The sequence below is a fragment of the Leptopilina heterotoma genome, unplaced genomic scaffold (assembly GCF_015476425.1).
Source record: "Leptopilina heterotoma isolate Lh14 unplaced genomic scaffold, ASM1547642v1 Lhet_220, whole genome shotgun sequence".
In the NCBI taxonomy this organism is placed as follows: Eukaryota; Metazoa; Arthropoda; class Insecta; order Hymenoptera; family Figitidae; genus Leptopilina; species Leptopilina heterotoma.
Window position 1 is genome coordinate 999,898 of NW_025110938.1, and position 23,125 is coordinate 1,023,022.

The window sequence follows — 23,125 nt, forward strand, 5'->3', positions numbered from 1 at the left end:
ACAATTTTATAAAATTTCATGAAAGAATTCAATTTTTTTTTATTTTTCAAATATTTTTCGAGAAAATTCAATTATTTTCTAAAATTTTAATAAATCCTTCTAAACAATTCAATTATATTTATAAATAGTAAAATTCTTTGCAAAAATTCAATTATTTTCAAAAACATTCTACGAAAGAATTCAATTTTTTTCTTAATTCGTTATAAAATTTTTATTAGAATTTAGATTATATTTATTTTTATTTAGAATTTAAGTATTTTCTAAAATTTTAATATATATTTTATTTATTCGTTTACTTAATCTTTTGAAATTAAATTACGCAAGCGAGCAAATTTACGTTTCTTTACTTAGAGATGTAAATAAATTTGATAAAATTTAAAAAATCAGAAGTAAAGCAATTAAGAGGAGTTAAATAATAATTTGTAAAAATTATTTTCAAACTATTTGAAAAAATAAGTAAATTTTATTAACAAATTTACGAAATTTGTGATAGTTCTCTATTCGAACTGATTTTGAATAAAATTCAAAAATTTGTAGAACAACACAAGAATTTATTAGATTAAAAATTTTAAAATTTACTTTACAAAAATATGAAAATTACAAAAATATTTCTCCTTAACTCCGGTAAATTTAATTTTTATTTTCTTTTACCAAATGTTTCTTTCATATCGAATTATAAGTTTGATTTTAATTCCATCCACCAAGATGGACGTTCGAAGTTTTTCGGATCCTTGAAAAAGGTCTCTTCCAAATGTTTGTAAATCTGTTGAAAAAAGTCGAAATATTTAGAGAAAATAACAGCGGGGAAATTTGTAAATAAATAATTAAACTAAATAATTCGCAAACTGATTTACAATTTTTTTTTTAAACATTTTTAACCATTTTTTGCAGAAATTTACCTCGCCATCCGACATTCCAAGGGGAGAATTGACAACGAAATCTGGAGGCGCAAGAACGTCAATTAAAGCCACAACTTCACTCAGTAAATCCTTGTTGAGTGAAACAATTCCCTCACGAAGTAAAACGTCGAGTTTCGAATTTGCATTTGCAAATCCACCGGCATAAAAGTCGGACATTCTTTTTTCGAGGCACCATGCGGAGAATATGGCGCACAATTTTCTCAAAACACAACGTTCCGATTCGGGGAAAACAGGATCATTGATTCGATCCATGAAAATTTTCACCACCGCATGCTGAAAAAATGTAAGAATATATTTTATCAATTGTTAATTTGTTTAATTAATTTGTTTTGTCAATTATTTTCTTTGAAAAATCTCTTACCTCGGCATAAACCAATGACAAGGTACGAGCAAGGAACATTTGTGAATTGTTACGGATTTCAAAAGAATTCATTCCTTGTTTCCTTAAAAATTGCGTTTGCTCGTAAGTTTTGTTGAGATAGTAGCATATCAGCCATTTGTGCATGATGAGAAGATCTGGAAATTATTTTTAGTATTAATTTTTGTTTTGTTGATTTTGTTAATTTAAATTGGAAATTTTAATTTTTTTTGTTTTAGATGTTCTATTTGAATTACTGTCGAGCTTTAGTGTTTCCTCGATGCTAGTGGCGTGGAATTTTTGCGAAAGAATGTAAACAGAAGTTTTTATAAATCCCGCTGTTCCAAGTGGAGTGGAAATTCCTTTTCCACGTTTAAAACTGTCCCATTGATTCAAAAGCCAATTACTCGCCTGCTGAATTAAAACTGTGTTTTCTCCCTCGTAAGTACAACTGGCGTCGTTTGCTGCTCTCATTTCTCCTAATCGCGATGCTGTTTGGGAAATTAGATCAAAATTTTTTTCTCTGTTTATAATTATAAAATTATTTTTGTTTTATTTCGTATTAATTATAAAAATATTTTATATTAGTTACAAAATTATTTTATATTAATTATAAAAATATTTTATATATCTAATAATGATTTTGTCAAACCTTTTAGGTATCCGTGACCACCACAAGCTTCCCTGCAATCCTGAATAGCGTCGCGAGCTAACCACCCAGAAAGAGGTTTCCCCGCTGACGAAAGTGCGTGCAATTCCGTTCCTTCTGCGATAATAGTTTTTAAATCTTTGGATTTTTTCGAATCAACAATTTCGAGAACTTCATAACTGAAGACTGTCAGTGCATACAAAGCGGCTAAATGAGGGAAAAGTCTCCCTTGCTGTAAGTAATTAGAAATATAATTATTCATTTATTTTTTTGATTAATTTTTATTTACTTTCTTTATTATATATAATTTTTGTATTTATTCACTTTTTATTTACTGTTTGGTTTTTATTTACTTTTTATTTATTGTTTTCCCTTTATTTACTTTTTATTTAATGTTTTATCTTTATTTACTTTTTATTTATTATTTTGTCCTTATTTTCTTTTTCTTATTTATCGTTTTGTCCTTATTTTCTTTTTCTTATTTATCGTCAACCTTTTTATCTTTGAAATTAATTTCAATTTCGATCTCACCTGAACTTGATACTCAATCACTGGTATTTCCTCTTTTTCTTTTGGTCCAAATTGCCTTCTTGAGGCACAATATCGAATTGCAATTATCAAAGCAAGTCTCATGTACATTGTGTTAATGAAAATAATTCTCATTCTGCCAGTAGAAAGAGGACTTATGCTTGCTCCTGACAAAAATCGAAACATTTCTTCATTATTTGACAAATTACTTAATAAATAATGAAATAATTTTTTTAATTTTTAAAAGATTTTTTTTTTAAAAGTGTTTGTAAAGAGTTTGAAAAATTCTCTCACCGAAACGTTGACTAGAATCTTTTAGGACTGTAACATATTTTCCGTCCCTCGTTACATCGGTAATTTTATTGAGTAAACACTCACGAGGTACAGAATAATTTTTAAATGACATGAAACCATTGTCCAAACCATTGAGACCAATTTTTTCGCCCATATCACCGATAATTATTCCCGGCAGAGGTAAAATTGTTTCTGGATTTCGAATCGGAATAATAAATGGATGGAGACCGTGATTTCTTCCATCGGGAGTTATTAATTGCGCGTAAAGAAGTGCATGCGTCGCTGTTTTTCCTGTGGAAAAAATTAATATTCAAGGAAAAAATAGTTTTTGAATTAATTTTTTATTTTTATTTATTATTTTATTTTTATCTGCATTTATTATTTAGTTTTTCTTTTATTAAAATAATTATTTTCATTAGCTAATTTAAACAATTTTGAGGAAAGTAATTAATAAACTCTTTGTCTGAAATATTAATTCAGATTACTAATTAATTAACTGTAATGAAATTTTAATAATTCTTTACAGATTTACCCAATACTCCGGACCAACATTTGGCGGCTTGAAAATTTGGCGTGTTGATAATAAAATTTTCCGTTTCAACATCATACGTTGCTGTGGTTTGCAAACCTTTAAGATTCGTCCCATGAGAGATTTCCGTGAAACATAAACAGCCTCGAAACTGAAATATTGAATTTTGCACTCCGTATAATTAAAGGTATGATTATTTTCATTATTTACAAGAAAAGCAAGGAAACAAAGTTGCAAAAAAACTTACTGCGCCACTTTTAAATTTTTCAACCAATTTTTGATGATTTTCGGTTCCTAAATCGATAATTGCATTTGAAACTGTTCCACGACTGAGACCTTTTAACAGTGGCAATGAAGTATCGTAAAGACTTAGCAAAAAATGCCATTTGCTTGATTTGCCATCCTAGTACAAGATTTTTCTCCTTATATTTATTTATATATCGTAATTAGATAATTATAATTACAAAAGAAATATAACAAAAAAGCTTCTGCTTTAACTTTAATACTATAACAAATTTTTTTTTCCTTTATGAGATAAAATATTAATATTGAAATTAAAAATTTCAATGATTCTCACATCGATTTTAGAGATTTCGTTGACTTGTCGATAACATCTTCTACGTGTTTCGTCCAAATTTAACGATCTTCTGGGATGTTGGAATTCTGGATTTTTTTCAAGAAACTTCCATAATTCTTCCTATTTAATTAATTAAATTAATTTTAAACACTTTCTAATGATCAGTTTAAAAACATGAACACGGTTGATTAAATATCAATTTTTAATGAATTTAAATAGAAATTTTAAGAACAACTTATTACAGAAATTCAATTATTTTTAAAAATTCTATTATTTAAAAAAATTTTGACAAAATTCTTTACAAAATTTAGTTAATAAAATTGCAAATTTTAATAAAATTTTCCTTTACAATTCAATTATTTTCAATATAATTCTTCTTAAGAATTCAATTATTTTCACAAATAATACATTTTTTATGGGAATTCAATTATTTAATAAAATTTGAATAATATTCTTCGCAAGAAATAAATTATTTTCAAAAATAATAAAATTTTTCTTGAAAATTCAATTATTTTCAAAAATTTTGATAAAATGCTTTATAATTTTGAAAAATTATAATAAAATTGATCATAGAATAGAATTATTTTCGTAAAATATAAAATTCTTCGTAGAAATACAATTATTGTCAAAAATGTTTGTAAAAATCTTCGAAAGAATTCACGATGGAATTGAATTATTTTCAAAAAGCTTTAAAAAAATTCTGAGAAATTCAATTAATTAAAAAAATTTGAATAAAATTCTTCACAAGAAATTATAACTATTTTCATAAATAATAATATTTTTCTCCGGAATTCAATTATTTTCACAAATAAAATTCTTCACAGGAATTCAATTCATTAAATATATTTTTAATAAAATTCATTGCAAGAATTCAATTATTTTTCATAAATAACAAAACTTATCGCAGAATTTAAATTAATTTTTATTTAATTTTAAATAAAATGATAGAAAATTGCATTTATTTTTCAATTTTTTTTTTAAATTTGCCGAAAGAATTCAATTATTTTTAAAAATTTTGATAAAAATCTTCTTAAAAATTTAATTTTAAGAAATATTCAATTATTATAAAATTATTTATTTTTGATTGATAATAATTATTTATTTTTGTATTTAAATAGGTAATTGAAGTATCGAAACATTTTATAATTAAAATTGATTAAAAAATTAATTTCACTTAAAATTTTTAATAATAATTGAATATTAAAAGCATTATAGCGTGAATTTTTAGAAATAATTGAATTTTGAAAATAAGTTGTTGAATTTCAAAATGGAAAAGTCAAAATGTTGTCTGAAAATCAGGGAAAAGTCAGGAAAAGACAAAAATACATTTTTGTGGCAACCCTGAAGAATTTCTTTGAAATTTCTCTAAAAATAGTTATTGTATTTTTTTATTTTTAATTTGGAAAAGTATGAAAATTACTTGTGATCTCACGAACTTTTCACCTTCTAAGTGAATCTTAAACGACTTCCAATTAAAACTCGCTCTCTTTCTATATTCCTCTAATGGTCCATTTTTCGGTAAATCTCGTATCGTTTCCATTTAAAATTCTTTTATACCTGAAATTCAAACCTTCTTAAAGAAGTTTTTTTATAAATTTATTTTATAAATTAATGAACATAAAGCACCTAATTATTTAAATATTAAGAATTCCAATTTTACTTTTCTAAATTTATTTATTTTAGAGTATTAAAATTAAAATATTTATAAATATAAATAAATCACTAAATAGTAAATAATGAAACTAACCTCTTAAAATATAATTTCTCTCTAAAAATCCAAGTTCTTTGCCCAACAGAACGAAATCTCAAAATATTGCTTATTAGAAATTAATCTTTGGCAAAAAGATAAATTTTTTAATGACTTGCTAAAATATTTTACATTGTATTTATCTTTCTGTCGCAGAGAAAGATAAATATAGAACGATTGTAACTTTCCTCTCTCACTCTGAAACGAGTTGGTGACGCGATAATAATTTTAGTTAAGTGGGAGAGAGTCCTATAGAATGAGAGTAAAATTAATTTCAAATTAATGAACGTTTCATATTATTATTCTTTCTAATAATAATAAAAACAACCTTCCTGAATGAAAATATTCACCAATTACGAAAATAATAATTACATTTTTCAATACTTTGCTTTTCTAATCTTTATTGTCAAACAAAAAATAAAATTCTTAAATCGAATATATAATTATAATCAATTTTTTTTATAGTTTTGATTTTTTAATTTCCTTCCACCAAGCGACTCGTTTCAAATTTGAGGGATTCTGCAATAAAAGTTCTTCCAGATGTTTGTAAATCTGCAAAAATAAACAATTAAAATTTCTTAAAAATTAAAATTAAAATTAAACAAAAATGTAAATAAACAAAAGAATATAAATTAAATAATAGGATCTTCTTTTTTGTAGTTAAAAAAATACCTCGCCGTCAGACATTCCAAGCGGTGAATTGAGAATAAAATCAGGAGGCGCAAGAACATCAACCAAGGACACAGCTTCTTGAACCAATGTCTTATTCATCATTATTATACCCTCACGAAGAAATATTTCCAACTGAGAATCGGGATTTGCGAATCCTCCTGCATAAATGTCGCCCAATTTTTTCTCCAATGACCAAGCGGCGTATAATGAGCACAATTTTGATAAAATTACTTTTTCCGATTCATTAAAAATTGGATCATTTATTTTTTCAACGAATCTTTGAATTACGACGTGCTGCAGTAATTTATTTAGTAAATACCATTATTTTCATATTAATTGAAAAATATTTCAATGAAAATGATTTAAAAATTTAATCCTTTAATTCTTTACCTCTGCGTAAATTATGGATAGAAATTTTGCGAAAAACATTTGAGAATCATTTCTCGTTGTAAAATTACAACCACCCTCTCGTTGGAGATTCTCAACTCGTTCGTAAGTTTTTTTCAAGTAATTACAAATTAGCCATTTGTAAATTATCAGCAAATCTAAATATTAAAATTAAGAAAATTGATTTTATAAAAATTTTCACTTGGTTTACTTATGAATTTATTATGAAGTGGCGGAATGATTTTATTAAATAGGGAAATTAATTACTTACTTTCAATTTTCATTGTCTCCTCAACATTATTGCAATTGAATTTTAAGGATAGAATTTGATCTGCTTTTTCTAGAAATTTCACTGTATTTAATGGCGAAACAATTTCATTGCCCTTCAAAACATTTTCCCATTGATTCAACAACCAATTGCTTGTCTGTTGAATCAAAACGTTATTTTCCCCTTCATAAGTGCAAGTAGCGTCGATTTCTGCCTTCATTTCGCCTAATCTTGAAGCTGAAAAACTTTTCCAAATAATGAACTTTTTCCAAACGAGAAACTAATTTTTATTAATTGTCTAAAAAAACAACAACGACAAAAAATTTAATATTAAATTCATACTCATACAAATTTAATATCAATTTAGTTATTAATTAAAAGTTAAATAATTATTTTGTTAGAAGAGAAAAAGATTCAAAATTAAGATTTTAGTGAAGATTAGTTATTTTATCAATTTGTTTTTTAAAGTTTTTTTTATAGTTTTTTTTATATTTTTTTTAATTAATGAATTTTGGAATTATTGAACCTTTCAGATATCCATGTCCACCGCATGCTTCTCGACAATCTTGAATTCCATCACGTGATGTCCAGGTGCAAAGAGGCTTCGCAGCTGATGATAGAGCATGAATTTCCATTCCCAAAGAATTCAGTGCATCACGATCGCAATCTCCAATTATTTGCGATGTAAAATCTTCGCTTATTTTCAATAACCAAGAGGAGAATATCGTGAAAGCGTAAACAGAGGCTAAATGAGGTAAGAGACGTCCTTGCTTTAAAAAAGAATACGAAAAAAAAATTCCTTTCAATTTAAATCAATTTTGAGAAAAAAAGAATTTTATAATCTCTCAAAGATACAATTTTTTTCCGGAGAGATTTTTATTTCCTATTTGAAAAAGAAAATTCACCTGAACTTGATATTCAATCACTGGCCATTCATTTATTGAAGAAGATCCAAATTGCTTTCGTACTGAACAATATCGAATTGCTATAATTACAGAAACTGTTAGATACATTGCGGAAATTAATGAAATTCCAATTCTTCCGCTTGACAACGATCCTAAAGATGCTCCTAAAATAATGAATTTCTTCAAAACTTTCAATTGCAATTTAGTACTAGAATTTTAGTATTTAGTAATAGAATAATGACAGGGTTGTCACAAAAAATTAATTTTGTTTTTCCCTGATTTCTAGACAAAATTTTGACTTTTTCCCTGAACCTGAAGAATATTTTGATTCACTCCAAAAATTATTAGATACTCAAAAAAATTTTCTATTACATTTATTTACGAATTTCTTTATTTGGAAAATTATTCAAAAACATCAATAACTTCTTTTTTAAATAAATATTTAATCATTATTATTTTTCCATAGGAATTAAGATTTTCAAATTCAAACCTTCTGAAATACAATCAATTATGAGAATATTATTATAAAACATAAAGAAATCGATCTAATTTTCCTGACTTTTCCCTGAATTCCCTGACTTGTGGCAACCTTGAATGAATAAAAAAGTATAAATAAATATAAAAGAGAAATAATAAAGAAAAAAATTAATTTTAGAGAAAAGAAATTCTCACCTAGACGTTTGCTTTCATTTTTTATACGTGCAATATATTTGCCATCGGTTGTTACGTCTGCGTGTCGATTCAATAAATTCATTCTTGGAATGTGGTATTGATTGAAAATGATAAATCCATTGTCAACTCCATTGAGACCAATTTTTTCTCCCAAATCCCCAACAATCAGTCTCTTATAGGGCAAAAGTGTTTTTGGATTTCGAATCGGAACGATAAATGGATGTAGACCGTGATTAATATTGTCAGGTGTAATCAATTGAGCGTAAATAATTGCATGAGTTGCTGTCATTCCTTTAAAAGAAACCAAACTTTTAGTTAAAAAAAAATTAGACATTTTTTCTTTTTTTTTATTTACCCATCATTCCAGCCCAGCATTTTGCTGCCTTAAAATTCGGTGTGTGAAGAATAAAATTTTCCGTTTTTGGATCGTAAGTGGCAGTAGTTTCCATTCCTTTGATATTTGTACCGTGAGCAATTTCCGTTAAAGAAAAAGCGCCTATGTACTGAAATTTTATTACGATTATTTTTTTTATTGTTATTAAAATTTATTTTTCTTTCGCTGACATAATTTTTAAAAATTAAATATCTCTTTGGTACATATTTCTTTGCTTTTTGGAAAACGAAGTTTTTACCTCTCTTGTCTTGAGTTTTTCAAATATTTCCGCATGACGTACTGTTCCCAAACTCATTAAAGCCGAAGGGACAACTATTTCTCTGAGACTGAATAAAGTTGCTATTGATGCGTCGTATTGAAAACATTGAACCGGCCAGTAAAGAACATCACTTGGCTGTTGAAAAATACAAATCTATCTTTTTGCCTAAATTCACTTTTCTATTTTAAATTTGTACAATTTGTTCAACTTGTTCTTTACTAATTTTTTAAAAATATTTATTTTAGATACTTTACCAGATTTTTAATTAAAATATTCAGTTGGTTGACGCATTTTCGTCGAGTTTCGTCCAATGAAAGGCCCTTTTTTGATTTTCGAAATTCACGATGAGAATTAATCACGTTCCATAATTTTGCCTAAATTTTAATTCAATTGCCGAAATTCGGAAATTTTAAATGAAATTAGCTCATATGGATTAATTGATTAATTAATTAATTATTTATTTAGTTAGTTAATTAATTAATCCGAATCAATTTTTTAAAATTTAATTACACTTCTTACCTGAAGTCTCACATTTTCTTCTCCTTCGAGATGAACTTTTAATGATTTCCAATTGAAACTTGCATGTTTTCGATAATCGTCCAAAGGCCCAATTGGTAAATCGGGCAAAACTTCCATTTTTATTATTTTTATTCTTAATAATAATTAACGTTATTGTAAAATATTTGAAAAACTTCCTTTTATTTTTTCTTTAACTTAACGTCTTCGATCTTTAAATGAGAATTAGTTTTCGTAATCACTCTGCCCAATAGAAAAATTTGCTTTGGTAATGAAATTCGTTAATTCAACGAGGTCAACATTTTTGCTCTCTAATCGAATTAAAATATGTTTTATTTAAATAAACTCTAAAAATAATTCAGAAAAATAATTTATAAAATAAAGTAATGAAAAAAGAATGATAATAAATAATTTGTTCTTTTAAAAATAATAATAAGAAGAAATGATAATAATAATAAATTTAAAAAGTAAAATATGTAAATTTCTCAAAAAATACATTTTTATTTACAAAAAAATTTCTATAAGTACATTTCGTTAAAAATATATATAAAAAAATGTGGAAAAAATATATTTTACAATTTCATTATTTTGTTCACAGGTTTATAAAAATATTAGCTGGTATTTTTATAATTTTGATCGACTTATTTCCCGCCACCATGAGGGACGTTCGAGATTTTCCGGATTTTCCATGAAGGCTTTCTCCAAATGTTTGTAAATCTAAACAAAAACGAATCGACACTAATTATTGGAAGCAGATAAATGAAAATATCGGTAAGAATTTATAGCAAATACTAATGAAATGATTTAAACTTTTTTCGCAAATTATTCAAGCTCGTTAAAAATTAAATAATTAAATAAATAATAATGAATTATTTACCTCGCCATCTGACATTCCGAGTGGGGAATTTAAAATAAAATCCGGTGGAGCTAAAGTGTCAACCAAAGACACAGCATCCTTGACTAGATCCTTGCTAACAGCTATTATTCCCTCGCGAAGTAAAATATCAATTTTCGATTCAGACGTTGCATATCCACCGGCAAATAAATCACTCAATCTTCTCTCGAGTGACCAAGCGGCGTAAAGTGAACACAATTTTGTCAAAACCAATTTCTCATCACTTTTAAATTCTCCATTTTTAATTTGATGACAGAAATTCTGGACAATTGCATGCTGCGAAAAATGTTGAATATTTTCGTTTAATAATAAAATTGGGTTTAATTTAAAAGAATCTAAAATTAAAAATATACCTCTGCGTAAATTAGACTCAAGGTTCGTGCGAAATAAGTCTGGGAATCGTTTCTCGCTTCAAAATTTCCATTACCGTTGTTTTTGAGTATTTGTACTTTTTCGTAAGTCTTCTTCAGATAGTAACAGGTCAACCATTTGAAAGCAAGGAGAAGATCTGTAAAAAATCGACTTTTTGTTTAGTTTTTGCTTCTTCGAATTTTTTTTCGAAAAAAAGTGTTTTCATCATGAATAGAGCTTTTTTTCTTTGAAATATAAAGCAGGCCTCGCACTCATCTACTAAAACCTACTATTTACTACTTCTTTTTACTATTTAAATTTGTCAAATATTTTAATTCCTGTAGACAAAATAAATCGGTATTTAAATATTTATTTTAAAAAATTATTCTATTTTTGAATGTAATTAAGAAATAATATAAAAAATTGAGTCGTCAAGAATAATTTTTCGATTGATACATTTTTACTACTTAAGCTACTCTTTTACTCTTTTTCTCTTTTACTCTTGAAGCTAATTTTTGCTACTTTTTTAAAATTAATTATCGAGTACAAAGCCTGATAAAGATAAAAAGAGAGAATTTACTGTCAAGCTGCATAGTCTGGTCGATTGAGGTGCATTGAAATTTCATCGAAAGAATTTCTTGAGCTCCATCGAGAAAATCGGCGGAACCAAGTGGCGATTGAACACGTTTCCCTTGTAGAACATTTCCCCATTGACTCAGTAACCAATTACTTGTTTGTTGAATTAAAACGTTATTTTCGCCCTCGTAGGTGCAATTCGCATCGTTCTCTGACCGAATGTCACCCAATCGAGACACTATTTGAATAAATTAAAATTTAGTTAATTTAATTTAGTAAATTTAGATTGTTACTATTTATTTTAAAAAATTTCTTTTTGCCTCCTCATAGAGGAAGGATTGTAAATTTAATATAATTACATTACTTATTCAGATTTGAAAGATTTCTTGTTTTTAATAAAATTAATTCACCTTTCAGATAACCATGACCAGCGCAAGCTTCCCGACAATCTTGAATTGCATCTCGAGCAGTCCAAGCACAAAGCGGTTTCGTTGCTGATGATAAAGCGTGAATTTCCATTCCCTTCTCGCTTATCATATTTTTATCATCTGAGGTAAGCATCTCTATGTGAAAATCTCTTGAAATTTTTGAAAATACATGAGCAAAAGTCGACAAAGCGTAGGTTGCGGCCAAATGAGGAAATAGTCGTCCTTGCTGGAAAGAAGTTTTTAATTTTTAATTAGTATTTTCAAAAAAATTGAACAAATTTTAGTTCCTTTAATTTAAGAACGAGAACGCAAATTTGTTGAATTGGAAATTTTGATTTTTCCAATTTAATTACTAATTAACTAATTACTAATTTTTAATGCTACCTGAACTTGATATTCAATCACGGGCCACTCTTCTTTTGAATTGGGACCAAATTGTTTTCTAACGGCAACATAGCGAATTGCAATCACAGTTGCAAGTGTCAAGTACATTGAACAAATCATCGTAATTGTCACTCTTCCGGTTGACAGAGCTCCCAATGACGCTCCTGAAAGAATAAAATAAAAAAATTAAATTTTCATAAATTTATTCAAAGCAATTAATTTAATTTTCAAAATTTATACAAATGGAAAAAATATTTAAAGTAACTTTTTGTATTGACAAAATAAAATTTAAACTCTTTGGTATTTCTGTCAATTTTTACTATTTTCCGAGTAAGTTCTACTATTTTTGTTTTAAATTATGAGTGGAAATATAAAAAAAAAAAAAATACTTTGGAAAGAATTTTCAGAAAGTGTAAAAAAAGCCTGTACATATTTTGATTTCTCACCGAATAGTTTGCTTTGATCTTTAATTCGCGCCACATATTGACCATTTTCGTTAACATCGGCATTTTTATTGAGTAGAGAAACTCGTGGCACTGAGTAATTTTTAAATAATATAAATCCATTGTCAACGCCATTTAATGCCAATTTTTCCCCCATATCGCCAACAATGACACCTGGCATCGGTGAATACGTCTTTGGATCACGAATTTGAATAATGAACGGATGAAGTCCATGATTTTCGTTATCGGGCGTTATTAATTGTGCATAAACTATCGCGTGAGTTGACGCTTTGCCTACAAAAAAAAACAAATTGGAAAAATTAAAATTTTTAAATTGAAAAATAATTCTTTTAAATTGTTAATTTTTTTTTTGTATTATTATATGAAATATAATTAATTATATATATATATATATATATATATATATATATATATATATATATATATATATATATATTATATATATATATATATTATTATATAAAAATAATACAAAAAAAAATGAATGAACACAATTTTATATTATTTTATTAATTAAATACTTCTTCTTTTTTTACCTAAAGCTCCAGCCCAACATTTCGAGGACTCAAAATTCGGGGAGTTAAAAATAAAATTTTGCGTTTTTACATCGTATTTGGCGATTGTTTGCATTCCTCTGACATTAGTGCCGTGAGCAATTTCGGTTAGAGCAAAGCAACACATAAACTAAAAACGAAAAAGAGAAGAGACTAGGTTAATGAAAAATAATTTTTGTTTTAATAAGAGGCTTTTTTTGTTACTCACTTTACCCTGTTGCAAATTTTCTAAAATATCCCAATGACGTTCTGAGCCAAGTGATAATATTACTGAAGGGACCATTCCTTGTGTTATTCCCGCAACAATTGGCAATGAAGCATCGTAATAAAAAAGATAATTAAACCAGCCTGGATGATCAATTGGCTAGAAGCATTTTTTAAAAATCATCATTTTTTATTTATCATTTTTTTTTAATTTAATTATATTTTCTATCTACAATATATTTTCAAGGCAAAATTGCAATTTCAAGAATTTCTTTAACAAATGTTCTTTCTAAGAAATAAAAAGAGAAAATGATTTTAAAAGAATAAATAGAGAAAAGAAAAGAAAGAAAAAAGTACAATTACCAAAATATCATTTTCAACTAAAGAATTAAGTTGTCTGTAACATCTTCTTCGAGCTTCGTCCAAACTTAAAGCTTTCACAGGCCTTCGAAATTCGGGATTTGTTTCCATAAATCTCCACAATTTTTGCTGTTGAAAAAAAAAAATTATTTCCAGAAATAAAAAAAAATGGAATATTTTTCCAAATATAAATAAAATATCGATAATTTAAAAAAATTAAATTAATTAATAATATTTTACCTGATATGTTACTAAATCTTTTCCTAATAAATTAACTTTCAACGATTTCCAATTAAATGTGGCTCGTTTGCGATAAATTTCAAGTGGTCCTTTCGGCAAATCTCGTAGTAGATCCATTGCTTTTTTCACGTGTTTTGTGGAAGACCTGAAAAAAAAATTATTATTTAAAAATTAGAAAACAATTGAAAAGAAATTTAGAAATTAGAAACAATTGTAAAGAAAACAATATTGTTAGTTTAATAATTAATAACATTTTTGACCAAAAAAAACCTGTGTTAACTAAAAATTCGAATGAATGTGAATGTTTCATTATATAAATAATTAAAATCCAATTCTCTTTCGTTCTATTCAGATAATTTTCTTTTTAAAAATGCAAATCAATTTTCGAGATAATCGAAGAGTTTTTTTACAAACACACTGAAAAAATCTGTTGGACAGATTGTTCTTGAATTATTAAACTCGATTAAATTGGAAACTTTTTTCACCAGGGAAAAAGTAGTTTTTTTAAACACGAATAAAGTAACGATCTATTTTCCCAGAATATTGCTTACAAAATGATAATCGTTTTACTTTTAATTATGTATGCAAGTATCAGCGATCAGAGGTTATAAAATAATATTTTTTGTTTGTATTTTGAATATAATTAATATTCATAATATTAATATTTTAATAATACTAATTAGTGCAAAAACTTGTATTGAGACTAGAATAATAATTACAAATTCTGATTATCTCAGTTTATTAATTATATTTTAATTAATTTTATTTAGTAAATAATATACTTGTTTAACAATAAAAATTAATTTGACTTTTTAATTTACAGTGGTTTCAAATTTGAACAAATTTGTTCAAGAAAGGCAAATCAACAACTACAGGAATTAATTGAAAGGATGATTGAAGAAATTAAGAAACCAATTCAATGTATTGTTTATATTGGCGATTTTTACTATCGTGAAGCAATTAAAAGTTTCGAATTGAAAATTTCGCAAAAAATTCCCATTTATCAGGTGAGTGATTCTAAAATGATTTCAAAATTTTTTGATGAAATTAAAATGAGATATTTTTTTACCTTCTTATAGTTATGATTAAATACGCATTCCAAGTTGAATTAAGTTTTTTTCCGAATTGAATATAATTTTACAATGATAATTTAATTTATTGAATAAATTTTAGTTAAGAATACGGGACAGTCAAAAATTATTTCCTCCACGGAATCGAATTCTATCGATTTTGAAGAGCAGTCACAAAAATGCCTGTAATTTGTATCTTATTTTAATGGCAAATGGAATGCAACTTTCGAAATTACTTCAATTTGCCGAGGAGTGAGTATTTACAAATTTTTTCCTTCTTTTTTTCTTTCCTGAGAAATTTTTATTATTCATGAAAAGAATTGAATTCTTAGGAAGATTTTTACAACAAATTTTTTCCATATTTGAATTCTGTTTAGAAATTTTATGAAAATCGCAGATATTGGAAATCATTGAATTGCGAAAAGATTTTAAAAATAATTAAATTTTACAACGAATTCTATTAAAATTTTTGAGAATAATTGAATGTCTGTGTGCCATTTTATTAAATTTTTTTGAAAATAAGTGAATTCCTAAAAAGCATTTAATTATTTATGAAAATAATTGAATTCTGGCGGACGATTTTATTAGAATTTTTTTAAATAATTGAATTTTCAAGAAAAAATTTATTACTTTTAAGAATAATTGAATTCTTGTGATAAATATTGTTATTTATAAAAAAAATTGAATTTTGCAAAGAATTTTATTAAAATGCCTTAAAATAATTGAATTTTAAGGAATAATTTTGTTATTATCTTTATTAATTAAATTCTTTCGAAGAATTATTTATGTAAATAATTGAATTTTTGGAAAGAATTTTGTTAAAATCTAAAAGAATAATTGAATTATTTCAAAAAATTTAATTAAAATTGTATTCAAAATAATTGAATTTTTTTTTTATCAATTTTATTAAAATATTAGAAAATAATTCAATTCCTGTGAAAAATTATAATATTTTTGTAAATAATTGAATTCTTCCAAAGAATTATAAAAAATAATTTTTTTAAATAATTAATTTCTTCGAGGAATTAAAATTAAATTTTTAAGATTAATTACATTTTTTGAGCAATTCCTGTAAATTTATATTAAAAAGAATTAAAATCCTGCGATGAATTTTATTATTTATAAAAATAATTGAAATTTGCAAAGAATTTTATTAAACTGTCTCAAAATAATTTAATTTTTGGGAATAATTTTGTTATTTATCTTTAATAATTGAATTCTTTCGAAGAATTATTTATGTAAATAATTGAATTATTGGGAAAAATTTTATTAAAATGTTTAAAAAGAATTGAATTTCTGTGAAAATTTTGTTATTTTCGAAAATAATTGAATTCGTCGTAAGAATTTTCTGAACATTTTTTAAATAATTAATTTTTTCGAAATGTAATAAATATTATGAAAATTTTATTTTAAATAATTGAATTCCATGTGGAAAACTTTATTTGTGAAAATAATTAAATTTTTCTATTAATTAGTTTAAAATAGTATTAAAAATAATTGAAATTCTTCGATGAGTTTTATTATTTATAAAATTAATTGAATTCTTTCTTCGAATTTTATCGAAAATTTTTTTAAAAAATTGAATTTTCTTGAAAATTTTTATTATTAGTGAAAGTAATTGAATTATTGTGAAGAATTGTGTAAGCATTTTGTTAAATAATTAATTTTTTTGAAAATGATATTCTAAATTAATTGCATTCCTGTGGAAATTTTATTATTTATGAAAATGATTGAATTTTGGATTATTTTTATCAATTTTGTTTTTAAATAATTGAATTGTTTTGCGAAATTGTATGAAAATACTAGATATTGAAAATAGAATTTCGAATATTTTTTGAAAATAATTGAATCTTTTTAAAGAATTTGTTTATAATTTTTGAGAATAATCTTTTGATTTCTAGTATTAGCGAATTTAAAGTAGTGGAAATTCTTAAAGAAAAAAAACATAAATAGTAGCTTTTAGTTTGCTAAAATCTAAAAAAAGTACTTAAATAGTAGCATAGCGTAAAAAATGAGTGTGAAGCCTGTAATTAACATTTGTTTTTTAGAAATCGTCTCATTGACACTAGAGCAATGTTTATAATGATGAACGATTATCGATTGTTGACACCAAATATGCAATATCTTTGGAATCGGATTATAAATGTGATTTTTATAAAGCGTTATAATGTCTTCAAAAGACGTTCCGGTGAGCAAGTAACACGTGAATGGTACGATTTAAATACAATTTATTATCCTGCCACCGTTAAAGGACTTGTTGTGACAAAATACATTGACTCTTGGTATCGTCGTCGATTTCGCTACAACATTGATCATTTTCCACAAAAAACACAAAATTTAAGAGGCAAACGTTTAAGGTTAGTAAAAAGTTGATTTTTTATAGTCTTAAATTTAAAATAATTAAAAGAAATAAGAAACTAATTTTTTTTACAGAGTAGCTGTTTTTCAACATATACCAGCAGTGACAGAAATTGCCGTAAAATATTTTAAAACTCCTTTCAAGAAAACATCACATGCCTTGGGATTGGAATTTGAGGTTTGTATTTTATTCCTACTTGTCAATATTTAATATGTATTTTTTAAGGATTTCTTTATTAATTTTTTTAATAAGTAAAAGTAAATTTCGTTTTTTACTTTATTAGTTTATAAACTTAAAAGTTTCCTTTATCCTTTAGCTCATGAGAATAATTGCTGAATCGATAAATTTTCGAGCAATATTTTACGAGCCGAATAATATAAGCGTTGAGAAATGGGGTAGAATTGGAGAAAACGAGACAACTGGATTATTAGGTGAAGCTGTCGATAGAAAAGCTGCATTTTATCTCGGCGATTTACATTACACGTCACGTCATTTAAATATCGTGGATTTAGCCTGGCCTTATAATATCGAATGCCTAACGTTCTTGACGCCCGAATCGCTCACTGAAAACTCATGGAAATTACTAATTCAGCCCTTCGAGTAAGTGGAAAGATTACAATTACAATAAATAGTAATAAATAAAAATAAATTATAAAAAAATTACAAAAAAATTACAATAAAATTACAAGAAAATTACAATAAAATTACAATTGTGGGACAATGAATGAAATATTTTTTCAAGTTTATATTCATGGATTCTGGTGTTACTAACGCTGATAATTGGAGGAATTGTAATTTTTCTCGTCTCCATCTTCTACGAGAGATCAATGATTTTTTGGAAAATTGGAAATAACGATATTGAGGAGACAAAGAAATTAATTAGAACTGTTGATTCGAAGAGTAAGAAGAGAAACGAATTAAGAGAGAAATTCAAGGACGAAACGGAAGGACTTTATTTGTTCAGTGAACTTACAAATAGTATGTTGTATACTTATAGTATGTTGTTGCAAGTTTCATTGCCAATGCTGCCGAGAGTATTTGCAGTAAGAATTTTAATTGGATGGTGGTGGATTTATACTATTTTGATTACTTGTTCTTATCGCGCAAGTTTAACTGCCGCCCTTGCGAATCCCACTCTCAGGTATTTCAACTATTTTGTTTTATATCAATTTTTCTTTCATTTTAAATGTATAATTTTTTCTAACCAATCAAAAAGAAAATTCAACTTCTTCCTCTCAAGTTTGTTTTTTGAATTATTTTTCGAAAATTTGATTCGACAAGATATAAATATTAAATTTAATTTTATTAAAATTTTTATATAGGAATTAAGAGTCTAAAATTTAATAACTTATGAGAATATTTATTATAAAACATGAAATTTTGACAAGAATTTTATTAAATTTTTTGAAAATAATTGAATTTTAGAGAAGAATTTTATTATTTATAACAATAATTGAAATTTTGACGAGAATTTGAAAAAAATTTTTAACATAATTGAATTTATGCGAAGAAGTTCATCATTTTTGAAAATAATTGAATTTCTGTAATCAGTTGTTGTTAAAAATTTCTATATTTTAATTCATTAAAAACTTATATTTTCTAAAATTTCAAATTGAAACCTTTGAAGTTCATCTATTTATGAAGATTGTAAACGCAACTCTTTTGAAATTCAATTAATTTTGAAAATTTTATTATTTATTAAATAATTAAAAGAAAAGGAAAATTAAAAGTATACTCAATATTTCTTTGAATAGTTAATAAAAATTTTTTAAAAGCAAGAAACATTAAAAGTAGAATCATTTTTTTTTTTTTGAATAAATAAAATTTCTTTTGTTCGTTAAAATTAAATGTAAAAAATGTTTAATGTTTGCAAAAAATTTGAATACAATTTCCTTGATTAAAAAAGCATTCAAACGATGAATATTTCGAATTTGAAATTTTACACATATTTACAAATTTTTCTTTCCAATTTTTATGAAGAAAAATACGATTATTAAATACTATGTAATAATAATTGTATAATTTCCAGAGTGACGATAGATACGATAGAAGAATTATCGAATAGTCCAATAGGAGTTGGCAGTTGGGGTGAAGAGAAGAAAGATTATTTTCTCTCGTCTGGCGATGAAAATCTGCAAAAAATTGGAAGTCGCTTTGAAGAGATTACTGATGAGAATAAAGTTATTGATCGTGTGGCAAAAGGAAGATTCAGCTATTATGAGAATATATTTGTATTGCAACAAGTTCGAGTGAAACGACAAATTCTTGAATATGACCTAAAAAGAAATGCTGCAAGGGAAAATAGTGGAAATTTTGCCGCCGAACGAAATTTACATGTCATGGAGGAATGTGTTGTTAATATGCCAGTGTCAATTGGATTAGATAAGAATTCACCTTTGAAACCTTGCGTTGATGAACTGGTTCTCTTTTTAATTAATGATATTTTTTAATTAATTCTTTTTATCTGATTTATTTATTCAAGGTTTAATTGAAAAAAAAATATTTCTTTACTCTATTAATATCTATTTACTAGTTTTTTTTAAAGTTTTCTAAACTAGAAGAATTGAAATCATAGAAAGTGTAAGCTTTCCTTTTGTATTTTTCCTTTATTTTCAAAAATTAAAATTTATCTTTTTTTTCAGTTAAAACGAGCTATTGAAGTTGGACTGGTACAAAAATGGTTAAAGGACGCAATGGAATGGTCGAAAATTGTTGAGATGAGGCAAGAAAATGAAGCCGAGAAAGCTACGGCAAATTTACGGAAATTACAAGGTGCTTTAGTCGTATTGGCTGTTGGATATTCTTTGGGTTTTCTCGCATTATTCGCAGAAATTTTGCACTGGAAATACATTGTCACGAGGAATCCTTTATTCGATAAGTATCATTTGGATTTATTTTACAAAGATAAATTTTAATTTTATTTTTTGTTTCTTTAATTACCAATGATATTTTAATATTAATAAAGTAATCATTACCGTTCTTCGATATTTAATAATTAAAAATAAGACGATCACAAAAAAATTTGACTATTTATAGAAATATTTGAATTGTTTCGAAGAATTTATTAAAAATAATTGATTTTTTGTAAAGATTTTATTATTTAAAACAATAATTGAATTGTTCATAAGGATTTATTAAAATTTTAGAAAATAATTGAATTCTTTCGTGAAATTTTATTTATTTTTGAAAATTTGAAGAGTAATAATTAATTTTGTAATTAATAAGTGAATTTTTTAAAGTTTGATTATGAAATTATTTAAAAAGTGGATTATTTTTAGAAAAAACCACGTACCTTAAAGTAACTATCAAGTGTCAAGTGTTTATATTTGTAAAACACTTTTTTCAGCCATAAATCTGATAATTTGAAAATTTTCACTCACCTTTTGCAAAAAATTTATTTTTAAATTGAGAGAAATTTTTAACAACAGTCTCGCCTAGGAGAATAAATAAGACTAACGAGTGTGACTACTCTCTTATGTATTAAAACATACACAGTTATCTCAATTTGTGTTTGTGCATTTATAACTCTATGAGTAATTTAAATGACCTGTTGATATCGCTATGACGTTGATTTTTGTTCTTGTTTCGCAAAAATTACAAATTCACAATAACACTGATACTTTTTAAAAATTAAACCAATTTTTAAAAAAAATAAACGACTTTTTTTCTATTTACAAAAAGTTTCATTATATTTTTCTCTCTGACAAAAAATAATTATACAATATACACTTTCTTACATTCTTTTGAGATAATGTGGGAATTTATATATGGAACTTATCAAGTGATGTGGCAATGACAAGCACTTTAAAAATGGCGGTGGATATTTAAAAAAAATTAAAAAACGTAAAAACAATTTTCATTGGTTGTTTGATATATTTCCTTGAATTTAAACGAAAAGGAGGGAAATAATTGAAAATAATTAGCGGGAATGTAAGTAAATAATAAAGTTATGCTTGGGTTAAGTGTTTTTTAGTTTTTGGGGAAAAACAAGAAAAATTGTACAAATTGTTTATTTGTGACAAGAAATTAATTAATATCTTAATTACAGAACCTTGATGGTAATTCAACTGATTTGTGCTGACATCCTCTGGTCGAGTCGTGAAACGGGAACGAAAATGACTTTGTCGACTGAAAAAATGCGGGAAATGGAAGGATTTATACCGAACCAGACGTAGAAATTTCAAACGTGCGTCCAAAAAAAGAAGGACGAATAAGGAATAAGAATAAGGACTGAATAAGGACAAGAATTCGATAATTGACAATAAATGGCAAACAAACGAGTTAAAATAAGAAAATGACAATTATCCTCTGAAATATGTGGTGAGTACACAATATTTGGAATTTTTTCGTTCCTTATTCAAGAATTATTAGATTAAGTCGCAATTTTTTCGTTTTTAATTATTAATATAATAATTCTTAATATCTTAATTAATTACAATTAAATTATATTTTAAAATTTAGTTACTACAATTTATTAATTAAATAATATAATAGAATACAAAATTAGAAATCTAAATTAAAAAAAAAATTAGTCTATCGCTTAATATGAATTTAATTTACTTACATTACATTTTAATTGATTCAAACAAGAATTATTTAATTTCCAATATAAATATGTCAGTTTCCCTTTCTATTAGTTTAGTTGTAAAAATTTCAATTTCTAAATTTGTTACGTTAATTTAACATCACTTTCTGATAAGTCTAACATCTTGTCTAGAAAATTATTTACATTTTCCGTTTTCTAAACTTTGTCTCATTTGAACAAGATGCAATTCTACATTTTTTCTAATTAACCTTTTTGATTATAAATGTGATATTAATTTTAAATACTTACATTTTTCATTTACATATAATAACATTAAAATATGTTTTCCCAAATTTAATTCAAATAGTTTTGTATATTGATACTTTAGATACAAATATATTATTATTTGGGTAATAAAATAAACAACATTTTTAATACATTCGCTATTTAAATTTCTAGTTGTAAATTTCACCTCTTGCGTATTTTCTCTTCATTTATATTTATATTAGTAATTTGTTTAATTCATGAGATCTTTTTTTTGGAGAGAAAATATTCGTAGGAATCAAAATTTTCCATTTAAAAATTAAAATATAAATAAATAAATTAAAATTTAATTGTTATTAATTATTTATTACATTGCAGTTTCTTTTTACTGGGTTTAATTTGTTTTCAAAAATTTTAATACAATTCTTGGTAAAATTTCAATTATTTTCAAAAATTATCCAAAAGAATTCAATTATTTACAAATTTTTTATAAATTTCTTCGCAATAATTCAATTATTTTCATTAATAATAAAAATTTTACATTAATTCAATTATTTACAATTTTTTTTATTAATTTCTATGCAATAATTCAATTATTTACAAATTTTTTATGAATTTCTTAACAATAATTCAATTATTTTCATAAATAATAAAAATTTCACAGGAATTCAATTATTTACAAACTTTTTATGAATTTCTTAACAATAATTCAATTATTTTCATAAATAATAAAAATTTCACAGGAATTCAATTATTTACATTTTTTTTATGAATTT

General features: G+C 25.1%; 5 protein-coding genes and 1 long non-coding RNA gene across 9 annotated transcripts in view; 3 read left to right on the forward strand and 3 right to left on the reverse strand.

The window, feature by feature from the left end:
- Positions 1–530: 530 nt before the first annotated feature.
- On the reverse strand, positions 531–5,825 carry LOC122502126 (peroxisomal acyl-coenzyme A oxidase 3-like). The gene is made up of 12 exons (XM_043612032.1): positions 5,603–5,825; positions 5,276–5,412; positions 3,856–3,975; positions 3,526–3,681; positions 3,282–3,429; positions 2,750–3,040; positions 2,459–2,622; positions 1,931–2,159; positions 1,536–1,769; positions 1,282–1,436; positions 900–1,193; positions 531–763 (listed from the first exon to the last, which is right to left on the reverse strand). The coding sequence occupies exons 2-12, from the start codon at positions 5,393–5,395 to the stop codon at positions 674–676; spliced, it is 2,001 nt and encodes a 666-aa protein (XP_043467967.1). The 5' UTR covers positions 5,396–5,412; positions 5,603–5,825; the 3' UTR covers positions 531–673.
- A 171-nt stretch (positions 5,826–5,996) lies between these two features.
- LOC122502124 (peroxisomal acyl-coenzyme A oxidase 3-like) lies at positions 5,997–9,912 on the reverse strand. Its single transcript, XM_043612031.1, has 11 exons — positions 9,679–9,912; positions 9,414–9,533; positions 9,139–9,294; positions 8,862–9,009; positions 8,507–8,797; positions 7,835–7,998; positions 7,456–7,699; positions 6,933–7,166; positions 6,665–6,819; positions 6,275–6,568; positions 5,997–6,154 (listed from the first exon to the last, which is right to left on the reverse strand). The coding sequence occupies exons 1-11, from the start codon at positions 9,793–9,795 to the stop codon at positions 6,062–6,064; spliced, it is 2,016 nt and encodes a 671-aa protein (XP_043467966.1). The 5' UTR covers positions 9,796–9,912; the 3' UTR covers positions 5,997–6,061.
- Positions 6,630–10,408, forward strand: LOC122502128. Its single transcript, XR_006301616.1, has 3 exons — positions 6,630–6,766; positions 7,463–7,683; positions 10,274–10,408. It is a non-coding gene; the product is annotated as an uncharacterized LOC122502128 (long non-coding RNA).
- Positions 10,210–21,369, reverse strand: LOC122502123 (peroxisomal acyl-coenzyme A oxidase 3-like). 3 transcript variants are annotated; one of them, XM_043612030.1, is made up of 12 exons: positions 21,298–21,369; positions 14,132–14,276; positions 13,895–14,020; positions 13,536–13,691; positions 13,310–13,457; positions 12,756–13,046; positions 12,310–12,473; positions 11,908–12,151; positions 11,502–11,735; positions 10,924–11,078; positions 10,553–10,846; positions 10,210–10,392 (listed from the first exon to the last, which is right to left on the reverse strand). In XM_043612030.1, coding segments are annotated over exons 1-12 (2,052 nt in total). In that variant the 5' UTR covers positions 21,300–21,369; the 3' UTR covers positions 10,210–10,299. The 3 variants fall into 3 exon arrangements, with proteins under 3 accessions (XP_043467965.1, XP_043467963.1, XP_043467964.1); XM_043612028.1 differs by lacking the exon at positions 21,298–21,369 and adding an exon at positions 20,941–21,261 and having other exon boundaries at positions 10,211–10,392; XM_043612029.1 differs by lacking the exon at positions 21,298–21,369 and adding an exon at positions 20,853–21,261 and having other exon boundaries at positions 10,211–10,392.
- On the forward strand, positions 15,201–20,565 carry LOC122502127. The gene is made up of 7 exons (XM_043612033.1): positions 15,201–15,453; positions 17,250–17,558; positions 17,635–17,737; positions 17,877–18,160; positions 18,303–18,701; positions 19,590–19,980; positions 20,203–20,565. Exons 1-7 carry the CDS (start codon positions 15,407–15,409, stop codon positions 20,473–20,475), a joined length of 1,806 nt encoding a protein of 601 aa, XP_043467968.1. The 5' UTR covers positions 15,201–15,406; the 3' UTR covers positions 20,476–20,565.
- LOC122502121 (dual oxidase) overlaps positions 21,351–23,125 on the forward strand; it is a 58,235-nt gene continuing 56,460 nt past the window's right edge. Inside the window, exons 1-2 of one of the 2 annotated variants that reach the window (XM_043612024.1) lie at positions 21,351–21,490; positions 21,609–21,880. The gene's annotated coding sequence lies outside the window, so the exon portion shown is untranslated. Of the gene's footprint in view, positions 21,491–21,541; positions 21,881–23,125 lie in introns of those variants that run through there. The other variant, XM_043612025.1, reaches the window with a different exon arrangement.

What these genes read in the sequence shown, in the direction of transcription:
- LOC122502123 (XM_043612030.1), bottom strand. An exon ending in AAGATTTAGTAACATATCAG is followed by an intron (nt 14,021 to 14,131) that starts GTAAAATATTAT and finishes TTTTTTCAACAG; the next exon opens with CAAAAATTGTGGAGATTTAT. An exon ending in AAAATTTGCAACAGGGTAAA is followed by an intron (nt 13,458 to 13,535) that starts GTGAGTAACAAA and finishes TTTCGTTTTTAG; the next exon opens with TTTATGTGTTGCTTTGCTCT.
- LOC122502124 (XM_043612031.1), bottom strand. Translation starts at nt 9,795, where the DNA reads ATGGAAGTTTTGCCCGATTTACCAATTGGGCCTTTGGACGATTATCGA. An exon ending in ATATTTTAATTAAAAATCTG is followed by an intron (nt 9,295 to 9,413) that starts GTAAAGTATCTA and finishes ATTTTTCAACAG; the next exon opens with CCAAGTGATGTTCTTTACTG. An exon ending in AAAAACTCAAGACAAGAGAG is followed by an intron (nt 9,010 to 9,138) that starts GTAAAAACTTCG and finishes ATAAAATTTCAG; the next exon opens with TACATAGGCGCTTTTTCTTT.
- LOC122502127 (XM_043612033.1), top strand. Translation starts at nt 15,407, where the DNA reads ATGGCAAATGGAATGCAACTTTCGAAATTACTTCAATTTGCCGAGGA. An exon ending in TTACTTCAATTTGCCGAGGA is followed by an intron (nt 15,454 to 17,249) that starts GTGAGTATTTAC and finishes TTTGTTTTTTAG; the next exon opens with AAATCGTCTCATTGACACTA. An exon ending in CTTGCGAATCCCACTCTCAG is followed by an intron (nt 18,702 to 19,589) that starts GTATTTCAACTA and finishes TATAATTTCCAG; the next exon opens with AGTGACGATAGATACGATAG.
- LOC122502126 (XM_043612032.1), bottom strand. Translation starts at nt 5,395, where the DNA reads ATGGAAACGATACGAGATTTACCGAAAAATGGACCATTAGAGGAATAT. An exon ending in TGATTGAGTATCAAGTTCAG is followed by an intron (nt 2,160 to 2,458) that starts GTGAGATCGAAA and finishes AATTACTTACAG; the next exon opens with CAAGGGAGACTTTTCCCTCA. An exon ending in TGTCATTGGTTTATGCCGAG is followed by an intron (nt 1,194 to 1,281) that starts GTAAGAGATTTT and finishes ACATTTTTTCAG; the next exon opens with CATGCGGTGGTGAAAATTTT.